The sequence below is a fragment of the Channa argus genome, chromosome 4 (genome assembly GCF_033026475.1).
Source record: "Channa argus isolate prfri chromosome 4, Channa argus male v1.0, whole genome shotgun sequence".
Taxonomy (NCBI): Eukaryota; Metazoa; Chordata; class Actinopteri; order Anabantiformes; family Channidae; genus Channa; species Channa argus.
Genome location: NC_090200.1, coordinates 20,679,327 through 20,699,003, shown reverse-complemented (window position 1 = coordinate 20,699,003; position 19,677 = coordinate 20,679,327). Strand labels below are relative to the sequence as shown.

General features: G+C 37.9%; 4 protein-coding genes across 7 annotated transcripts; 2 read left to right on the top strand and 2 right to left on the bottom strand.

The window, feature by feature from the left end:
* The first annotated feature begins 1,462 nt into the window (after positions 1 to 1,462).
* ccdc34 (coiled-coil domain containing 34) lies at positions 1,463 to 4,179 on the top strand. 2 transcript variants are annotated; one of them, XM_067502689.1, is made up of 7 exons: positions 1,463 to 1,702; positions 2,054 to 2,335; positions 2,472 to 2,610; positions 2,717 to 2,824; positions 2,997 to 3,155; positions 3,254 to 3,383; positions 3,547 to 4,179. In XM_067502689.1, exons 2-7 carry the CDS (start codon positions 2,067 to 2,069, stop codon positions 3,747 to 3,749), a joined length of 1,008 nt encoding a protein of 335 aa, XP_067358790.1. In that variant the 5' UTR covers positions 1,463 to 1,702; positions 2,054 to 2,066; the 3' UTR covers positions 3,750 to 4,179. The 2 variants fall into 2 exon arrangements, with proteins under 2 accessions (XP_067358790.1, XP_067358791.1); XM_067502690.1 differs by lacking the exon at positions 1,463 to 1,702 and having other exon boundaries at positions 2,035 to 2,335.
* A 140-nt stretch (positions 4,180 to 4,319) lies between these two features.
* Positions 4,320 to 8,161, top strand: LOC137126187 (ras-related protein Rab-19). Of its 3 annotated transcripts, none has more exons than XM_067502693.1 (5): positions 4,320 to 4,514; positions 5,025 to 5,102; positions 5,697 to 5,885; positions 6,302 to 6,485; positions 7,519 to 8,161. In XM_067502693.1, exons 2-5 carry the CDS (start codon positions 5,052 to 5,054, stop codon positions 7,791 to 7,793), a joined length of 699 nt encoding a protein of 232 aa, XP_067358794.1. In that variant the 5' UTR covers positions 4,320 to 4,514; positions 5,025 to 5,051; the 3' UTR covers positions 7,794 to 8,161. The 3 variants fall into 3 exon arrangements, with proteins under 3 accessions (XP_067358794.1, XP_067358795.1, XP_067358793.1); XM_067502694.1 differs by lacking the exon at positions 4,320 to 4,514 and adding an exon at positions 4,521 to 4,745; XM_067502692.1 differs by lacking the exon at positions 4,320 to 4,514 and having other exon boundaries at positions 4,521 to 5,102.
* Positions 8,162 to 8,534: 373 nt separating this feature from the next.
* hdhd5 (haloacid dehalogenase like hydrolase domain containing 5) lies at positions 8,535 to 12,582 on the bottom strand. The gene is made up of 8 exons (XM_067502687.1): positions 12,286 to 12,582; positions 11,300 to 11,503; positions 11,084 to 11,196; positions 10,563 to 10,656; positions 10,446 to 10,479; positions 10,171 to 10,345; positions 9,893 to 10,081; positions 8,535 to 9,795 (listed from the first exon to the last, which is right to left on the bottom strand). Exons 1-8 carry the CDS (start codon positions 12,382 to 12,384, stop codon positions 9,372 to 9,374), a joined length of 1,332 nt encoding a protein of 443 aa, XP_067358788.1. The 5' UTR covers positions 12,385 to 12,582; the 3' UTR covers positions 8,535 to 9,371.
* A 1,036-nt stretch (positions 12,583 to 13,618) lies between these two features.
* On the bottom strand, positions 13,619 to 18,609 carry ccdc77 (coiled-coil domain containing 77). The gene is made up of 12 exons (XM_067502779.1): positions 18,510 to 18,609; positions 17,687 to 17,736; positions 17,089 to 17,275; positions 16,859 to 17,001; positions 16,310 to 16,406; positions 15,772 to 15,862; positions 15,523 to 15,611; positions 15,284 to 15,432; positions 14,819 to 15,080; positions 14,445 to 14,570; positions 14,187 to 14,339; positions 13,619 to 13,923 (listed from the first exon to the last, which is right to left on the bottom strand). Exons 2-12 carry the CDS (start codon positions 17,719 to 17,721, stop codon positions 13,777 to 13,779), a joined length of 1,479 nt encoding a protein of 492 aa, XP_067358880.1. The 5' UTR covers positions 17,722 to 17,736; positions 18,510 to 18,609; the 3' UTR covers positions 13,619 to 13,776.
* Positions 18,610 to 19,677: the final 1,068 nt, after the last annotated feature.

Genomic DNA, 19,677 nt, shown 5'->3' with positions numbered 1-19,677 from the left:
AAGTGATGCATATGAGCTATTTAGAGAGCACAGCAGACATATTTCTATAGTTACCAAAACATGATAGAGATGCGGTTTAACCAAGCTGTACACTTATACCATTTTGTTTTTAATTTAACTTACACAAACTGTTATCAACTCAGACCCAAGAATGCACAATGCTACCTAAACTATGAACTTTTGAACAATTAATCATAGAAAACACAACAAAAGCTACTTTAGCATTGTAGGCTATTACAAACACTCACAAAATGTCACACCTCATTGTGGAGGCACCCCCTCATTTTGGCTCGAGTGTGGGTAATTAGACTGATGATGTTAAGCAGCAGTGAGAAAGAGTGAATAAGGAGGTTACCTTCAAGTGAATCAGCCTATTTTTACAGTAAGCATTAAACTGTCCGAAGCACAATCACTGAGCTCAGTCCAGGCCATTACTGGGAATTATAAGGCTTCAGGAAGGTTTCGAAACATATATAATTTCTAATGGTATTCACATCTCTTTAAATGGTATAAAGTTCCAGTTGTATTTTGACTCTATACAATTGTAATAATAATCCAATTTAATATAAACTACAATTCCATTTAGTAGAAAATTTTATCTACAGGGACTTACAATACAGATAGCACACACCAGGGTCAATTTATTGTATGGTGTTGTGCCGAAGGACAATTTGACATGAGGCCAAGAGGAAATGGGAACTTTGTTTCTTACATTTCACAACAGTTCATGGTTGACTGTACTGCCAACTGAGCCATAGCCAAAGGTTTTAGATACAAACAATTAAGTGAGGATGCTTTCAAATAGAAATCCATGAATAATTTGAATAGAATCCATTAGGGCTTTGTGTTGGCCATTGTGTACAACTTGTTGCTGGAAATATGCTCTATGAATCACTAAAATCTCTCCATTCCATTTATTAGCTATCCATGTTGTAGGTAGTTCTTTGTGATTCTGTGGCCATTGCCATCCACCAAAATTAGCGCAGAACTTTTCTAAATTTGGTCGTGTTGTGGCTTTTTGCAGCACATTTTTTAATGCCGCGCCTGTGTTGTTTGTATATGTTTTGTCGAATGACAGTGCTTTGAGCTTTCAGTGCCACCGTACTATAGTCTCAGTTTATAGCCTATTTGTTGACATTTCGGGAAGTCCGCCTATTATCTATCGACAGTTCTATTTCACTATAGAGTTTTGGAAATATTGAAAACTGTCACTAAACTACAGTGATACTGAAGTCATCTTAAAACCAGATTATTCTAATGCAGGTTATGAAACGTTCTCATATTTATGACAGGCCTATGTCATTATTACGAGTTGCGGATCTTGTAAATACGAGAACATAACTCGTAATTACGATATCCGTTTCTGCTATTTACTAAATCCATACCTCGTAATTACGAGATAAGGTCTCAAATATCTCTCAAATATGCATGCGCCGCTTTACTGAGGTGTGCCGCGTTAATTATGAACCAACATGCCATGGACAGAAACAGGAATACATCGCTGTGCTGAAGGGACTAAACTCAATGGATGTACTCCAGAAAAACCTAAATTTGAGCTCTGGCGTGCGTTAGCAATCACCATGGTTACAGAAGCGTCCATTTGAGGGAGTGGGCGTGATGCATGATGGGAAAAAACATTGTTTCTAAATCAGTTTCAGAATTGGAAGAAACACGACCAGTACAAGGAGACCTTTGGTTAAAGGTACATACAAAAGTAGTTTGCTAAATTTCGATATGTTTCTTGGATTTGGCTTGCGCACATTTACGGTGCAGTTACCTATCTTTTATATTTAGATTACGTTATACGTAAGGCTAAGTTTAAGGCTAAGTTAGACTTTAGCTTTCACTAATAGAATGCTATCGTTAGCCGCACTTTGCTAACCATGGAATCTGTGTTTACACGAACAATAAACATCAGTTGTGTCTCCGCATTGTGCCATATTGACGTTGCATGGTTTTGCTTGACTTAAGTTAAGCGATAAAGAAACAGCTCATAACTTATTAAAACCTCTAAAAACGTCTCGATTATTTAAGTCTGTGTGTTTTGCAGCAGACATCGGCTAGTAATGCCTGGAAAGAGGATGCCGAACTGTCCTACCTCAGCGTACAAGGGGTTCAGCTCGACCCCTGTCAAGATTAGCAAGGAGAAAGACTTCCATACATCTAGGGTTTGTGCCGACGGGCTCCTATCCGAGGACGAAGACACATTTTCTTTGCTTTCTCCAATCTATCATGACAGTTTTGACAGTGAAGAGGAAGACGAGGAGCCTAACCCTGCTCTGCAGACTTTAGCCAAGCAGAGCGAAACTTCAGGATTCAGCATTTCACCGGTCAGGTACTGGTGAATTTAAAAACTAAGCAAATTGAATGATATGATCAAACACTACATGCTAACTATTTTGTAAGACTCACAAAGACAAAATGTAAATGTACATTAAAATGTTCTAAAAATTAGAATTGTTTTGTTACAGCTGTGAACTACCAAAAACAGACCAAGTGTCCAGTGCAGCTGTGTATCCTCCAGCCTCACCTACTCTGAGTGCATGGGAAATGTGGCTAGTGAACAAAGCCAAAGAGGACCGTCTCAAATTAGAAATAAAAGCCAAGGAGGCAAGTTCCTGTTTTGTTTAATTTCTGCCCTGTCATAGAACATCAGTGTTCATTTTACTGTAAGTGCCTGAGTATCTGAATTGAACTTCTGTATCCTGTGAATTAGGAGCGCTTAATTAAAGAAAAAAAAGAACAAGAAGAAAGTAAGCAAGAACAGAAGAAAATTGTTGTGGAAGAAAGGATTCAAGAGTGGCTAAAGATGAAAAGAGAACAGGTACAGAAATTATTTTTTCTAAACAACCACAAAAAAACAAAACAGAATATTCTGAATATCTCAGAATATTGAACATCGAATGGACGCAGCAAAGCTACACTTATGTACTGTTTCATATGTGAGCAAGCATGTACTGCTATATCTGTAATCTGTTTCCTTCTCACAACCCCAGGAAAAGCACAGGCAACTTGTAAAACAGTGCAAAGAGCAGGAGGCCATACAGAGACAACAGGAGAAACAAAGGGATATCGAAGAGAAAGCTCAGCAAAAATACAAAGATTGGCTCCAGAAGAAGAACTCGGAAAAAATTGAAAAAGAAAAAAAGGCGAAAGTACTGGGAATCTTTAGCAGCATTTTTTTTCTGTAGACAAATTCTGATGGAAAATCAACAATCAAATAGATTTTGAGAGATTTTTTTGTTTTTGCCAGGAGCAAGCGGCTCTGATGGAGGAGCAGAAGAAAGAGCGCCACAAGAGGGCAGAGGAGAAGTTTAGAGAATGGCTGGCAAAAGCCAATGAAAAAAGCAGAGCAAGTCCCAAATCACCTTGCTACCCAAAAGGTAAGGTCATTTTAGTAATCTGGGAATTATCAACTAAACATTTTGAATTAACACTATATGATAAAATATTGTAAATATATGTTTTTCAGATTATTAACAGTAGCAACACAACATATATAGTTTTTGACTGCCTTAAATGTGACTCTAGCTCACTTTCCTCCAGGTCCTTACGACAAATCTTACCCATCACCCAGCTTCTACAATCCAATCCCATGGAAACCGATTCCCGTCCCTTCTCCAGAAACATCACATGAACATGTACCTGGCAAGAAATCTCAGAAACGAAGAACAAGCCAACAAAGCCCTAGTACTGCTTTTAGATTTGGAAGTACTGTCAGTGCAGCACAATTGCTGCAGAGGAGATGACACAGCACACTGATGTCTGTGATACGGAGGCCAGTCATGGCTCAAATATGATTTTATCACGACTCATCCACACCACCACAGTTCCATAACAGATACTGAATCACACAATTATTTGTGTTCTCTAATACTGTATTGCTTGCTAATTAAGGCATGCTCCTATATTTATATCTACATTTCTATTGTATTAGGTTGATATGCTGTAGCAATTTTGTAAAGCATCTGCTTACATTTAATGTCCAAATGTTTACATGGTTTTTACAAAGATTATTTGTTTTGATACTTTAATGAGCTTCCATATCATATTTAAAAAAAAATCCTTTTGGCATTGTTTCAAATATCAACCAAAAGCCTGGATCATTTTTGTGGTGTGTAAATTGAATCAGATTGTTAATATGATTTGGGAAAAAAAATAACAAATTGTATAACCATTTGTTCTTGCCTCCCAGCTTGGCTGTTTTCCTTGTCTTATCTGTTTCATCACTGGCTCGTCAACAAAACCACATTTTACAAGGCACCAACCACACACAACCACACCACAGAAAGGAGGCAGTTGGTGGTCACAGCCAAAGATAGACCCAGCTTGGTCAATTGCCCCTCACAGTCACACATTGTTTTGTGTCCAGATGTGCCTTGTTCTTCTGTGGGCTGAGATGACGACAGACACAAGTGAGGGGGTGGATAGAGAGAGAGAGAGAGAGAGAGACTGATTCAGAGCAGTATGCTCATTCTGTGCTAGCATCACATTGTGAATGTGTGAAGCCTGAGGTAAAACGATTTCAATTACACTTTATGCTAGAGTAAACATCTATAACTACTTCCATTTTATTTTTCTTGTTTTTTATTCTTATTTGACCATTATTTGTTGTTGAGTGCTGTTGAATGGGTTTGTTGACAGGAGTCAGCGTGGGAGCTAATATTGGGGATAAAGAATATGTAGGGAATTTTTAATGGAAAAAAGAATTCTGGTGTCCAAAGGAATGCTGTGAAGACCAAGATGTAAAGTATTCATATTTCTGTTTCAGGTGTGGTTTAAACTGTTTGTTTAGGACTATTTGCACACTGAGTTTTGTTAGCACAACCCGTCTTTGGGACTGTGTTTAGGTTATAAGTCAGCCTCGAGCACTTTGGCTCTCTCTGTTCTTATAATTACAGTATGGTAACTGTTAATCATCAAACTATAACTCTGTCTTATCTACAACTCACAGTGGTTTATAAATAATGGTAAATTAACTGAGTTGTATTTCTGCCTCTACCGGGTATTGTTTCTTGTTACAGAGTTAGAATAAAAATCCATATCCCAAGATGCAGTGGTGCAAGTGGGCTGGCAGTTGGAGATCACACCTACCAAGACAGGTAGGAGGTGTGTCTGAAATTGCCTCAGAATGAAAATGAGTGGGCGAGAAGTGTAGAGGACAGAAAGTGAGGAGTCTAAAGGGCAGAACTACTGACTATACTTGAGTTTAAGGCTTAAGAAATGTGTCTGAAAGAGTGACTTAGACATGGAAACAAGGACAGGATAAAGGAACAGTCTCGGTCACCTTAATTTGTCTTCCAGAAAAATGGGAATTTGAATCACCTACTATGGGATAATTGGTTTGGTTTTTTTTGTTTTGTTTTGTTTTTTTGTGGTTTGCAGACTAGAGTTTGTAAATGAAGTTAAAAAATGACAGAAGAAACAAACTCTTGCAGAGGCAACTAGATTGTACAGTAGATTATTAATGATACTGAGTTTTTGTGGGACAACTTTACCTGTGGGTGACATACTCACCTTGAACCACACGGACTGTTTTACTATGGCTGTTACCAACTGCCCATTATCCTGAGAACTACTGTTTCTGTAAATAGTCTTAGTTATTATGGACACAACTTGGAGGGCACCAAAGTTGTTAGATTCAGCATATCAGCCTCAGTGGTTTATATTTCTATATTCTTCCCTTCACCATGCAGTCTGAACATTCAGATGTGGAGGACGCCTTTGACTTTCTTTTTAAAATCATTCTGGTTGGGGACTCTGATGTGGGGAAGACCTGCGTAGTCCAGAGCTTCAAGTCTGGCATATTCATTGAGAAGCAGCAAAACACCATTGGCGTTGATTTTACTGTTCGTACCCTGGACGTTGATGGCAAAAAGGTTAAGGTAGGTGATAGTAGCTTTTTCTAGCTTAAAGGTTTTTTGTTTGTTTGTCTCAGTTCACTTTGCATCAGATATTCTCAGTAATTTCACATACATGAGGTATTATTGAGCATTTTATAAAATTACATGTGAATAAGCACTCATGTTTTAATGCTGATAAACTCCTGGGTTTGTTTCAACCAATTAGTGTTTTTTTTCCTGTTAGAGAAAGAGGAGCGACTGCTCCTTATAAAAGATGTCACCTTGTTAGCTTTCTGGGTGTGTTATTTGTTAACTGTATAGTGTTATGCTAATTAGTTAGCATAAGCACAGTTCAAAATGCTGATTACATAAGAAATGAGTATTTGGAGATATTTAACCCCCGTTTTAAAACCATCTAAGTCATGTTGGATTGATTTGTGTTTTGTGTGTTATTGCAGATGCAGGTGTGGGACACAGCAGGGCAGGAGCGTTTCCGCACCATAACTCAGAGCTACTACCGCAGTGCCCATGGGGCCATGGTGGCTTATGACATCACACGGCATTCCACATTTGAATCTGTCCCTCACTGGATCAGAGAGGTGGAGCAGTATGGAGCTGCTAGCGTGTTACTGATTCTCATTGGTAAGCAGAATAAAAGTGTTTTATGTTGGTCAGTAAACTCCAAAACATATTACTACACTGTCGTTCAATCTACTGTAAGAGCAAATACAAAATACAGTACAAAAATACATGGTCCCCGATCTTTCTGTACCCTCTCAACCCTGCCACATGAGCTCAAGTACCCCTAGATACAACCTATCATGTTCTATTATTTTTTTATGTATTCAATCTTGGATGCAGTGGGTAGTTATGTTCCAGTGTGTTACCGCTTGCTGAGTTATTAGAAAATTAATATAATAAAGTAGAGCATCACACCACTTTGTACACATATTTATGTAATTATTTAACAATTTAAGTCACAAACAATAATTCCAATCATTTGGGGACTTTGTGAAGACTTGCTTCCTTTTTTAACAATTGTAAACTTAATATCTTTAGGTTTTAGACTTTAGATCAAACAAAACAAGATATTCTTGACAATTCCCTTTAAACAGACCAAACAATCTATTTAGAAAATAAGCATGTAATTAATTAATGTTGAAATTAATTATTATTTGCTGCCATAATATATTTTGGCATCAAATCATGATTTTCTTCTCAATATTAGCTCAGCTGCTCCACTATTTCTACATATGCCTGGGGTACATGTATCCATGTTAGTAAACCACTGTCATAGACCTAAACGAACATGCTGTACTATGTTTCATAATTATTGTGTGTTTTGTTAAGATTTGCTTATGTAACAGTGGTAAAAAAAAATAATTATCTTAATAATTATTTTGATAATTAATCCTAATCAAAAGTATTTTTTTCAAAAAGCCAAACTGACAACCATAAGGATCATTAGAGCTCCTCGAATTTAAGGATATGATGCTTTGTTTTATAAGATAGTAAACAGAATACTTACACACGATTTGTAAATTTCACTTTGGGCTTTTGACACACACTAAATAAATAAATAATAAAAGGAACCAGTACTTGTTATGCTACCTTGTTCCTTTTGAGTCTTATGCCTGCCTTTGTGATCTCATGACTCCTTTATTCATCCCTGCAGGTAATAAGTCAGACCTCCACGCTCAGAGGCAGGTGTTGTTTGAGGATGCCTGCACTCTGGCAGAAAACAATGGTGTGCTGGCTGCTCTTGAAACCTCAGCCAAGGAGGCTCAGAATGTAGAGGCTGCCTTTATCCTCATGGCAAGGGAGCTGCTGGCACGCAATGGCATGACCATTACAGATGAGGTATCACAAGATCTGCCTCATTTCATGTTGAGTAACAGCTCCCACTCAGTCTATGGTACTGTGTCTTCAGATAAAAAGTGTGGGTGCTGAACATGCCGAAGCAGAGATGTATTGTTTAAGACTGGTGGCGGCTCAGTGTGCATCTGTGTTTAGGGATTCTGTGGCATTGTGTTATTGTGTATGAAGTTTTTAAAGTTCAAATGTTTAATATTTAAACTGTGTAATGCAGATTTTTAACAGTAGTTGCTTATCAAATGTATTTTGTAATAATTTTCTGAGGATAATTGCTGCTGAATGTGACTATTCTAATTTTGCAAACCACACCTCTTCTAAGATTGTACTACAGTACAGTGTTTTCACTCATCATACATCATTTTGTGTTCATCCTTTTTTATTGTTCTTTCATGTAGAGTATGGCTTTTACAGTATGTTACTAAAGATCCTGTTTCCTGTTTAAAGATCTGCAATTTTATTTACCTACAAACCGTAAGCTGTTATACAAGCTAGTTACAAATATAACAAACCAGCACTTTATTTAATATTAGCACTGATGCTGCTGCTGTCATTAAATGTTTACCGTCACCAAAACCTTCTAAAAGAGATATTATCAATTTATTTAAAAAATTACAAAATAGGGTTTATTACCAATATTTAGTCTCATAGTTACGCTGACTAAAAAACTAAATAAGTGAAATATGATGTCAGTAAAAACAAACAGCAGAACTGGTCTGGTTAAGACTTGCTGGGGGGTGTAGAAGAAAGATGACCCAGTTACACATACAAAAATCCTCTTCGTCTATTAGGCATGCTGTCACACAACAAAAGGCTCACTTGTTCAAGTTGTTTATGGATCTTTCAAAATCTTATCGACCCTAGGGTTCAATTATGTTTGCAATGTTTGTACAATCCACTGGAAGTATTTCCAGATTCAGTTCCTCAGGCCCTGAGCTTCAGCACAATCAATAAGAAATAAAACAATGGATACAACATTAAAATATCAACACATCCCTAATTTCAAGATATGGCTTAAAATCCACAACAACAAAAAAATGTGTGTGACTTATAGCCCTGCACTAAGTGCCTAAATTGTTCAAAAGTAATTAGATCGTTGATAAATTTTTCTGATGTTCTCTTCAGATAAAATCATTATGCAGCAAACATCTTCAAACTAAACAACCAGCATCTTTTCAGAGGAGGTATAATATCCTTAAACGACTGATCTGCATTTTACTTACGGAAGACCATGACAAAAGGCAGAGAGACCCTTCAACAACCAAGAACTAAAGGCAGCTGCACTCAGGGCTGTATTTGTTTAACGCCATGGTTTTCACATTTGAACCCCTAAATTGGGAACTATGTGTGAATAAGTTATATATCCCACAGTTTTCTACATATACTGATGTAAACATAGTGTAATTGAGTAAATTTGAGACTTGCTATTTTGTACTTATTCATTATTACATTTCAAATTTTATATCTTTACACAAAGAGCCTAAAATTAAAATCAGTTTTAAAGTGTCTTAAGTTTCCTATATTTAGTATTAAAACTGCACATCCATACTCAGGGCCATAATTTGAAAAACACTCAAAAAGCTTCTGCTGCTATGAGTAAAGAAGCATTAGAGCTATTTATTGGATGGGCAGTCTGAGGGGTTCGAGCCACTTGATCTACTCCAGAGCCCAGCCCTCCTGCTGGAACACCAGCTCCACTGCCTCCTTTACATCATGCGCCACAATGGATGGCTGCATAAGGCTGGGGTCAAAGTGAAAGTCCCGGTGGCCATGGAAGATGTGCTTCTCAGTGACAGTTTGCGGTGGGTCTGAGGGCAGCTCCTGCTGGTCTCTGCTGTACACTCCTGTGCACACCAGGATGGAGCTACACTGCTCAGGTAGGTCCTCCGCTGCCATGTATGCACCTGATGTGCTGCCTATCTCTGCTTGTGTTATTAGTGGGGCATCATCAAATATTTCTGCTTGTGAATCTACCCCTAATTTGCCACTCTTGGCCTGCATCTGGGCCCTGGTACGTTGAGAAGCCTGGAGGTAGCGATTGTAGAGGTTGGCACCGTATATGTCAGCCATGGGGTTATCACTATGAATGGAGATAAGAGCGACAACATATTTAACGGTGTTGTTACTTCAAATCAAATTCTACTAGTTGAACGTTAGTTATAAGTAAAGTCTTTCACCCTATAGCATAGAGCCTCTTCACAGGTGTGGTCCAGCCAAGTCTTCCAGCCTGCTGTCTGAGCAGCAGCTCTGCATAGTTATAAGTCACAATACTGGGTTTACCGATCAGAGCCTCATACTTAAGCTCGCAGCCTGTGACCTTCTTATACAGGCTCTCTAAGGCCACCAGGAACATGCCATGACCAAACCTATATAACAGGGACATTTTATTAGAGTTGCACAGCAGTGACAATAAAATAAAAAAAAGTTTTGAGTGTGCCGAACACACATACAGTACCTCGGATTCTTTGCCTCAGCCATCCATAGTATGTCCATGTTACAGGCCAGAACCGGGATGTGAGGGTAGTGCGTTGAACTCCAGATATTGTCTGGGTTCCCTCTGGTTAGGAGTACATCAACAATAAGCTGGAGGTTGGTCTCCCATCTGATTGGCTCACCAAATAAGATGACAGCTGTATGAACAAACAGAGAAAAAAGAACATTAAATCAAATATGCCAGACATTACATTACAGCGACAAAGCTGTTTGTGAACACTGTGTGTAGAAACCTACCATCTATATGCCGTAATCCTTTGGTGGGTGGAATCTGTCAGACAATATAAACAGCTGGTAAAATGTCAGTGTCATCCATGTGCAAACATAAATTAGCTCAATATTAATGCTACTTACCCTGTCTTTGGGCCTTCTGTTGTGATCCACCACATCCAGAAGAGGATATGCCTCTCTGAGCATATCAATAGTTACAACATCGTGAAAGCCCAGGCTGAAGTTTGGCATGTTAAAGTCAAATACAGGTGAGTAGGAGATACGAGCCACACATATTCCTTTCCAGCATTACTCATGGATACCACCTGCTGGCAATCTTGCAACTCATTACCGGCTTTGTTGAGTTCAGCCTAACCTCGAATTTCATGATCACGTTTGACTCAATAAAATATAGACAAATTAAAAATTAGAAACAGAAAAAACTTCCACCAAATTCTCATAAAGAATGAAAACAGAAGGAATCTTTAAATAAGCCACCATTGAGAATGCCATACAGAAACAGGGTTAAAGGGTACAAAGATTAAATGCTGATAACAAAGTGGAACAAGAACAAAACAACACTGAACAAACAGAACACGTGCAGCTATGAGGTCAAAAACCTCAGGGAGAGCAAGAACTAGAATCCCTGATTTAAGACTGGATACTTGTGAGCCACTTCCACCACTGGGCCCTGTCCTGACACAAGCACACACAGTTTGTGGAACTGTTTAAACATTCGCAAAGGACTGTGGGAGAGCACCACCTGATCCGGAGACACCTGAGATCAAGAGAATACATAGAAAATGTTTAATGTCAGACAGAGGGAGAAAAACAAAACAAAACAGGACGAAGCCAAGTGAGGGCACTTCTGACTTGTTTACCTCCACCTCAAGCACATGCGACAGATGTTCAGCTTTGGTCTCCCTCATACAGTTGCCAGCATTGGTGACAAACACCACAGGCACCTTGTATTTCCCTTTGTGATCCACCAAGTTCTTGAAGCACGTCTTGGCTGCAGGAATTGGTGTTGTACCCCGCACCAGGACCCCATCAATGTCAAAGAGGAGGCCGAAGGAGTTTGGGCCCTGAGAATAGGAGACAGGCCACAGAGAGTTAGCAAGTATAGTATAGAAAAGATACCTTTGTTAAATAAATAGTGGTTATGCTTCTGTTCAGTATTTGTCATGCTATTCGCACTTTAGCAGAAAAGAGATTTTTTTTACTCCAAATTATATCAGTTACCACTGACTTTTTTGTAAAGTTAATAACTCACAAATTAACGGACTGAATGACATAACAATAAGTATTAGTACATGTGTAGTCTGTCACACTCCATAATATTCTTTACAATATGCCGTGATTAGCTTTAACGTTGTGTTAAGTGTGTATGTCCTGCAACATTTCTTTTTCTTAATAACTGAAATAGGAATTCCATCCACGCATTATCTGTCACCGTTTATACTATTTGGGTATAAACGTGGGGTTGGGGGCTGAAGCCTATTCCACCTGTCATCGGGCGAGAGGCGGGGTCCACTCTGGACAGGTCGCCAGTCACAGGGTCAGGGTCACAGACAACCGACCATTCGAACTCACATTCACGCCTATGGGCAATTTTGTATTGACCAATGAACCTAACATACATGTCTCTAGACTGTGGGAGGAACCCGGTGTACCCGGAGGAAACCCACACAAGCACGGGGAGAACCTGCAAACTCCACACCGGCCGGGGCTCGAACGCGCAATCCTCTAGCTGTGCGACGGCAGCGATAACCACTCGGGGATATAGACATGTCTGTCATTTTCTCCACTTATTCCACAACTATATTATATTTTAAATAAAGTCTGAGTAAAGCATGACGTTACTCACATGGCTATAATTTCTCGAGGTCGAAGGCGAGATGTTTACTCCCTCACAGCCTGATTTCAGCAGGTGCCCAAAAGTTTTCAAAGACCTAATTCTCTGCATTCTTGAGGCACTTGTGTGTATAAAAGCCGCTGGTTTAAGAAAACACACACAAAAAACGCTGGAGCTACTGTTAGTTGAGCTGCAATCACTGCCTACATGGCAAACTTGACGCCTGAATAAATGATCATGGTTTCTCAAACAGCTCGTGCTCTACAGGCTAACCGCTGTCATTCAGTACACAACTGAACAATGGAGGCGCATGCGTAAAGTTATCACTGCGTACAACTTCCTGGTCATTACGTCACACGTTATACATACGTTATGACAGGCGAAGCAATTGTGAAAATCCATATATTTCGATTATAGAATGCATAAACTGTTTAATGTAGTATTAGTTTTAACTTTTGGAATAGCCTATATAAGACAGCAGGACCGTGAAATGTTATTAGCTGCTTAGTTTCACATTTCATTCCATTTAAAATTCCAAAAGCAGACCAAAGTCCAACCCATCTCACAACCTTAATCGTTAATCTCTAGAAAAAGTTTGCCCTTTTAGGAATAACACTAAACAATTCTCGCCGCAATTTACCACTGTGCACGTATCAACTGAATATATTTCAAAGTTTAGGCTTAATTTTCAGCACTATGCACATTAATATTTCTCGACGCGTTCTACAAAGAGACCTGTTGAAAATACTGCAAATACGGCAAACTGCCATCGTTTAATGAATTATATAAACAACTATACCATATCCTTTGCGTTTCTTTTCTCAATTTAAAGTTTTTGACTTTTTTCTTATATCAAAGATGATAAAATGGTATGTTTCTGACAGAAAAAAAGGCATACAATAATTAAATTAATGACGTATAAAGCCTATTTCAGTTTTAGTTACAAAATCCTGATATTGTGAATGCTGGGTTATACGGCAACGTATTGCTGCCACCATGTGAATTCTTTTTCACTTCGTATCTCGCTATAACGAGAAAAAGTATCTCGTTTTAACTACAAAACTCTCATAACGATATTTTTTCCCGTTAAAACGAGTAAGAGGTGTCGTTATATCGAGATATTTGATTTCTCGTTATACTGAGAAAGTTTTCGTGTAGGATGAAATATTATAACGACATACGGGGTAAGAAAATTTCTCATTGTGGCAGCTATACCTTAGGTTTACTTCTATGATATCCATATGACATCCATATTCATATAAAAAAATCAAGACTTCGGCTGTGAATAAGCATTTTTACATGTAGAACAAGCTGTTTACGCATAATAATAACAGATGACAGAGTGCAATTTGCAATGGGTTTTGTCGATTCATTAATTTGAAATCAGCAAAACATCTTTATTAGGCCAAAATTCATAATAGACATAACGTAACAGTGAAGTATACCTGCCATACATTCTCTACAGACAGACAAAAATAAAAAATAAAAATCACAATCCATTTTTCAGCTAAATCTCAGTTCATTTTCCAGTCCGTAGATCTTAGCCTTTAGTGTCATCAGCTCACCCTGAACCTTTTTTGTTCTGGCGTTGGTCTGGCGGACCTCATGCAGAACTGCTAGATCCTGGTTCGGCCGAACATTCAGAGTAACCTGATGTAGTGAACAAATATACACCAGGTTAAAAAGTTTAAATGCTATTGAGTAATTGAGTAATTTGGATGAATTTTGAAATCATTTTTCTTTGTTGTTTTCTTGAAATAAAGTGATAATTATACAATGTCGGCATCACAAATTTTCCTCTGTTCATTATAAAATAAAATCCAAACAATTATCTTATGATAAAAAATTACAAAAGATAAAAAAAAAGAAAAAAATGAAAACAAAATCATCACCACCAGTAAAATTATGTTTACCTTGAGGAGTTGTTTCTCTACATCTTTGAATTTCTGTCTGAGTTGTTTCAGATCAGTTTTGAAGCCCTCAACCTCCATAACTCTTCTCTTTTCCAATGCCTCATAGCGCTGAGTCATCAGTTGAAGACGCTTGGCCATTTTGTCTGAACGTTCCTGCACATAAAGATTCATTATGTGACCTGAGAATCAGTACAAAAAATAAACAATCAGACATTTTCATGAGCTTTGCAGACACATGCAACGATCACTCCAGCATACTTTGAATATTTCTCTGCCCACATCCCCTTCTTCTCTTATTTGGGATAGTTCTGTCTCCAGAGTAATACACTGCTCCCTGTACATCTCTGCCAGACGATGGGCTTGCTTCAGATCCTCCTGCAATGCCTAATGAAATAGACCAATTTCAGTATGATAAAAACTGACACCCTCAAGCAAAATGGCTTTTGCTGTTCCAGATCAGTCTAAAAGCAGGAAAACTTAAATTGGGCTCACGATTAACAAATCAATTCTTTGAATGAGTGTGTGTGGTATACGGACCTTTTTCTTTGAGTCTAAAATAAAGTGTATATAAAAGAATAGTTTTACTTGTGAAGTTAAAACTAAACAACGACAAAAAAACAAAAACAAAAAACCTTTAGCTCCTCCTTGTGTGTCTGCTGTGACTCTGGATGAGGCCGGGCGAGGAGCATAGTTGTACTGGTGCTAGGCTGCCACATTCCTCCTGTCTCATTGACAGCAGACCCAGCTTTCCTCAGACGGTTTTGGCAAGTGTCCAGTTCTCTTAGCATTCGGTCCTTCTCCACCATCCAGCTCTTCTCATGAGTCCGTGTGTCAAATTTCAATTGTAAAAAATCTTTGGTGCTCTCATACAACAATTTCTGGGTTTGCTGGAGCCTGGGGTTTCAAATGTGATATTCATACATAAAAGTCAATTCTGAGATTTATTATCATTCAAAGTAAAAAAACAAAACAAAAAACAAACTGAATCATAAAAATGACCAACCTTTTAGGTTCATTTTAAAATTGCACCTAGCTGTGTTTTGCACAGTAGTATTAAACTGTTAAAAATGCAGACACCAGCCATTAAACATTACCACCTGTCAGTAAGAGCAGTGATTCGATCCTGATCTGTCTGTCGCTGTGCCCGTGCCTCCTCTGTTTTGATTCGTCTATCCTCCAGTAGAGACTCTATCTGTTCCTTGGCCAGACGGGTCTGTTCCTCCATCTGAGCCTGCAGTGCCTCCACCTAAATATGTAAACAAAATAAATGCAATTAAAAAAAAACAGTCTTTAACAAATTTCAACAGCAAATAGCATTCATACAGTGGACCTGTACCTGAAGTAACAAAGTGTGATTGTCGTTCTTGTATTGTTCCAGGGTTTCTCCATTTACACCATCTACTGATTTTGGTCGTCTGATGCTTTCTAATTAAACAGACATTAATTCAGTGTAACAGTCAGGAGAAAACAGCACTGTCTGTTGTAATTCATCTTTTTTACTTACTTCAGATATCAAATATCTACATGTATTTTCCTAAAATACATACACAAAAAAAAGTCTTAAAAAAAAAAAAAGTTTTCGAACCTTTCCTGATCACAGTGGGTTTTAACTTTGTTGGCCTCAGTCTGAGACTTTCCTCCAATGTAGACTCAGGGTTCCTCTGTGTGATAGTAACCTAAAAACACCAATCATATATTTCATATTTACGCACAGTGTGTATTTATAACATAATGAACGCAAGAGACTTTTCTTGCCTGTTTTCTACAGTGGAATTAACTCAAGCTTTTGCTAATACACAAAAAAATTTACACAAAAAGAACACTTTATTTTACTTTTATACTTACATCTAAATATACAAATGCCAAAAATCAATAGTAACACTCCTCACTAATTCGCCGGCATTTATGTACCAGTCACTAAAAATTATATTTAAAAATGTAGAAAATGACATTTTAATAACTTAATTAATACAACTCTTTGACAGGTAAAGCACAGATTTATTTAATAGCATCAATGGTACTTCCTTTCAACTACGGATCATCAATGCAGCATGTATTCATTAAACCTGTGTTTGACAAATCAAACCCTCTGCCATGAAAAAAGCCTTTGATGAAATGTGTACCTTGTGAGGTGGTTCCCGGTGGAAATATGTGATCTCTCCTGTGTCAGGCCCCACCAGGGCAAGAAGGTGCTGGATTTTTTTCCTGTCCTCCAGCTCTCTATACAGAAATGAATAGACAGATTTAGTGCAGAAGTTCTATGGAAATGTTTTCCCTTACTCTGGCTAATTAGACCTTAACCTTTGTCAGTTGAGAACAGTCAATACATGTGCACATGGAGTTTTTGTCTAAATGAGTCAGGCAAGTGAAAACATTCTGTATGTGCACACTGGGGGTATATAGAGACTTTAATGGATCATAAATGATTTGCAACCCTAATAACCAATACAGTATATCAGATGGCTTGGTAAGCTATTACTGTTCCAAATAAACATTTTGATTTGTTATATTAGAAAAACCACAGGTGTAACTAATAAAATTAATGATTGCTCCATTCCACCTATGGATCCCAGTAAACTCAGTGATCATTATTATTTACACTGTGCTTTTCTTGCTACAATGTTAAAAGTCAACATGGAAACGTCTCTTGCTGTGCTTATAGTTTCACCCACCTGATCTTAAGTCGGTCATTTTCTGCATAAAGCCGCAGAGACTGTTCTCTCTCTTGATATAGATAGACCTGCATGTCGCTCAGAGCATTTTGTAGCTCAGCAATCTCACCCTCACGCTGTCGTACCTCCCACTGTAGCTTATGCTGGAAAGATGAAGGATGGGAGAGAAGATGAGTTAACACAGGCCAATAAAGCAACTTCACATACCATGACTTCTTACTGCTTGTCACCTGGTCCTCTGTGATGCCTTTGTGCTTTTCCAGCATCTGCAGCAGCTCTTCGTGTTCGCTGTCAAACTGGGCGATCTTCTGTCTGTAGAACTCCAGCAGCTCTCTGGACGGACGCAAATATGCAAGACGCTCCTTAATGGGGGGTAGTGGGGAGTCAGGTTCCTGCCCAGGGCTCTGAATGGCGTGACTGTAGAAAACAAAACGATTTATAGTCCTGTCTGCATATCAATCCACTACCTATACACATTATACATGAATACCAAATTCTGACCCTGTCTTTGCACTACCTACTAGACCCCCGATCTTCGCTGTTAGTAACAGTCTACCATGTACATCTACAGTACATGTCTGCAAAGAAACAAAAGCAATAAAAATGATTACCTTGGCTTACTACTTAAGTAGTAAGACTAAATAAATCTATGTAGGATAAGACTTGGGACTGGAGACTGTAACAGTGGGGGATAAGACTGGCAAAATAAGTCCTGTTCAGAGAGATTACAGTTATAGGCATTATGTCCCTCCCTCAATGGACACTGTCAGTGCTATAGCCACATTAAAAAAAGACATGTCCTCCTGCATGCTGACTAAATTACTTTACCTGTGTGGTGCTGCATCTTTTGTTGCAGATTCCATCTTAGCCAAAAAACACTGAAAAGCAAAAGCAAAATATTATGTGCTAGTTTTTACACATTTATACTGGTTTTTGCAGTTTGATCATTGAAATACTTGTGGCAGCCAAATGTATAACAAGGGACCTTACAAAAAAAGCTTTGCAAATCAAGAGGGATCTGCAGCAGCTCTGTTTAGACTGTTACGCATCTTTTAATTTTTTTTTTCATGGTTGGTATGTGAATTTTCTTTGTCTTGCACAGAAACACAAAAACGGACAAAAACCATTTCTTCAGCTTAAAGTAAACTAATAATCTGTTGTCTTACATATTACGAGAGGTATTTAAGTTGAGGAAAAATAAATTTAGAACGCAATCAAGATTTGGTCTGTGTAGGAAAGGTAAACGTTGTTATGCGCTGCATTAGATGGACTGTCCACGGAGTAATTGTCATAGAATGGGCGCCAGGGGGAGCGGGACGTTTAGATGCACGCTTTGCACAGCGCAAAGTCCAAGCAGAAGCAATAAACACTATTCTCATTTTAAATTAACAACTTATTACACCTGGGTAAAGTGAAACTGTACTTCATTGATAAAACGCATGCCAAGCTTTAAGGTTGCGAAGCAGTGAGTGGTTTTACGATAGCGTTACGTGAACTAACGTTAAGTCACCCTAAGTTAGTGTTAGAATAATGTTTGTCTTTCTCAAGAAATACTGTTGGTAATTTTTAGCTTTATAAAATAAAGCAAGCAGAAAAACGTACAATAATACAGCAATAGTTGACGAACATAGAGTAGATTCTTATTGTTTACCAGTCAGTCTTCCAAAATGCACAGTTCCACCACAACGGAGTAAAGATGAACGTTGCTATCCAGCTTTTGAAACCCGGAAGTTTACGCCTCTTCGTCTTCTTCGTGGGATACGGAACGAAAATAATGTTATTTTGCCAGCTAGCGACCGCGACAAACACTGGAGTGTCACCAAACAATAAATAAAGCAGTGAATCTTCAAAAAACAAACTTATTGATATATTATTATTATTATTATTATTATTATTATTATTATTATTATTATTATTATTATTATTATTATTATTATTATTATTATTATTATTATTATTTGTTAATTTAATGGTGGAAACACCCCAAACTTCTATGGTATATTATAGTATCTTATTGTGTTTTTACCAGACAATACTTTTCAAAACCATTTGAATGACCCGTGATCATTTTGCTGGTTTATGGTGCCAAAGTCTGCAAGTAATATAGGCTGCAGGAGTGGCTGACTTTTACTGCTCTGAGCAGGAGAAATTTTATGACACTCATAAATAGCATGCCACACACATGAGTAAGTTTCGCGCTATAACGAGATACTTTTTTCGTTACAACGAGACAAGTTAGTCATGGTGGCAGCTATAAGTAGGTTTATGATACACTTAAATAACACCTCTGCTGAAACTAGTATGACATCCACTTTAAACCATATTATAAATCTGTTAATAAGTATTTTACAGAATAATAACAGATCACAGAGTGCATTTTGTAATGGATTTTCTGCATTCAGTAATTTAAATCAATAAAACATCTTTATTAGGCCAAAAATAATAACGTAACAGTGGAGTATGACATACATACTTTATAAACAAAAAGTCCGATACGCATCACAATCCATTTTTCAGCTAAATCTCTGTTAATTTTCCAGATAGATATTGGCCTTCAGTGCCATCAGCTCACCCTGAATCTTTTTTGTTCTTGCGTATGGCGGACCTCATGCAGAACTGCTAGATCCTAGAATTATACACCAGGTTAAACAGTTTAAATGTTATAGATAATTTGAGTAATTTGGATGACTGGTGGCAGCAAATGTGAAATAATGTTTCTTTGTCATTTTCTTTAAATAAAGCGAAAATAAAAATTCGCTCTGTTCATTATTAAAATTCAAAAATAATTTCTTATGATTAAATAAATCATTAGATTATGT

What these genes read in the sequence shown, in the direction of transcription:
- hdhd5 (XM_067502687.1), bottom strand. Translation starts at nt 12,384, where the DNA reads ATGCAGAGAATTAGGTCTTTGAAAACTTTTGGGCACCTGCTGAAATCA. An exon ending in CCTCGAGAAATTATAGCCAT is followed by an intron (nt 11,504 to 12,285) that starts GTGAGTAACGTC and finishes TCCTATTCTCAG; the next exon opens with GGCCCAAACTCCTTCGGCCT. An exon ending in ACAGAAGGCCCAAAGACAGG is followed by an intron (nt 10,480 to 10,562) that starts GTAAGTAGCATT and finishes ATTGTCTGACAG; the next exon opens with ATTCCACCCACCAAAGGATT.
- LOC137126187 (XM_067502693.1), top strand. Translation starts at nt 5,052, where the DNA reads ATGCAGTGGTGCAAGTGGGCTGGCAGTTGGAGATCACACCTACCAAGA. An exon ending in GATCACACCTACCAAGACAG is followed by an intron (nt 5,103 to 5,696) that starts GTAGGAGGTGTG and finishes TTCACCATGCAG; the next exon opens with TCTGAACATTCAGATGTGGA. An exon ending in CGTGTTACTGATTCTCATTG is followed by an intron (nt 6,486 to 7,518) that starts GTAAGCAGAATA and finishes TCATCCCTGCAG; the next exon opens with GTAATAAGTCAGACCTCCAC.
- ccdc77 (XM_067502779.1), bottom strand. Translation starts at nt 17,721, where the DNA reads ATGGAATCTGCAACAAAAGATGCAGCACCACACAG. An exon ending in AAAGATGCAGCACCACACAG is followed by an intron (nt 17,276 to 17,686) that starts GTAAAGTAATTT and finishes TGTTTTCTACAG; the next exon opens with TCACGCCATTCAGAGCCCTG. An exon ending in ATCACTGCTCTTACTGACAG is followed by an intron (nt 15,081 to 15,283) that starts GTGGTAATGTTT and finishes TTGAAACCCCAG; the next exon opens with GCTCCAGCAAACCCAGAAAT.
- ccdc34 (XM_067502689.1), top strand. Translation starts at nt 2,067, where the DNA reads ATGCCTGGAAAGAGGATGCCGAACTGTCCTACCTCAGCGTACAAGGGG. An exon ending in TAAAGATGAAAAGAGAACAG is followed by an intron (nt 2,825 to 2,996) that starts GTACAGAAATTA and finishes TCACAACCCCAG; the next exon opens with GAAAAGCACAGGCAACTTGT. An exon ending in AAAAAGAAAAAAAGGCGAAA is followed by an intron (nt 3,156 to 3,253) that starts GTACTGGGAATC and finishes TGTTTTTGCCAG; the next exon opens with GAGCAAGCGGCTCTGATGGA.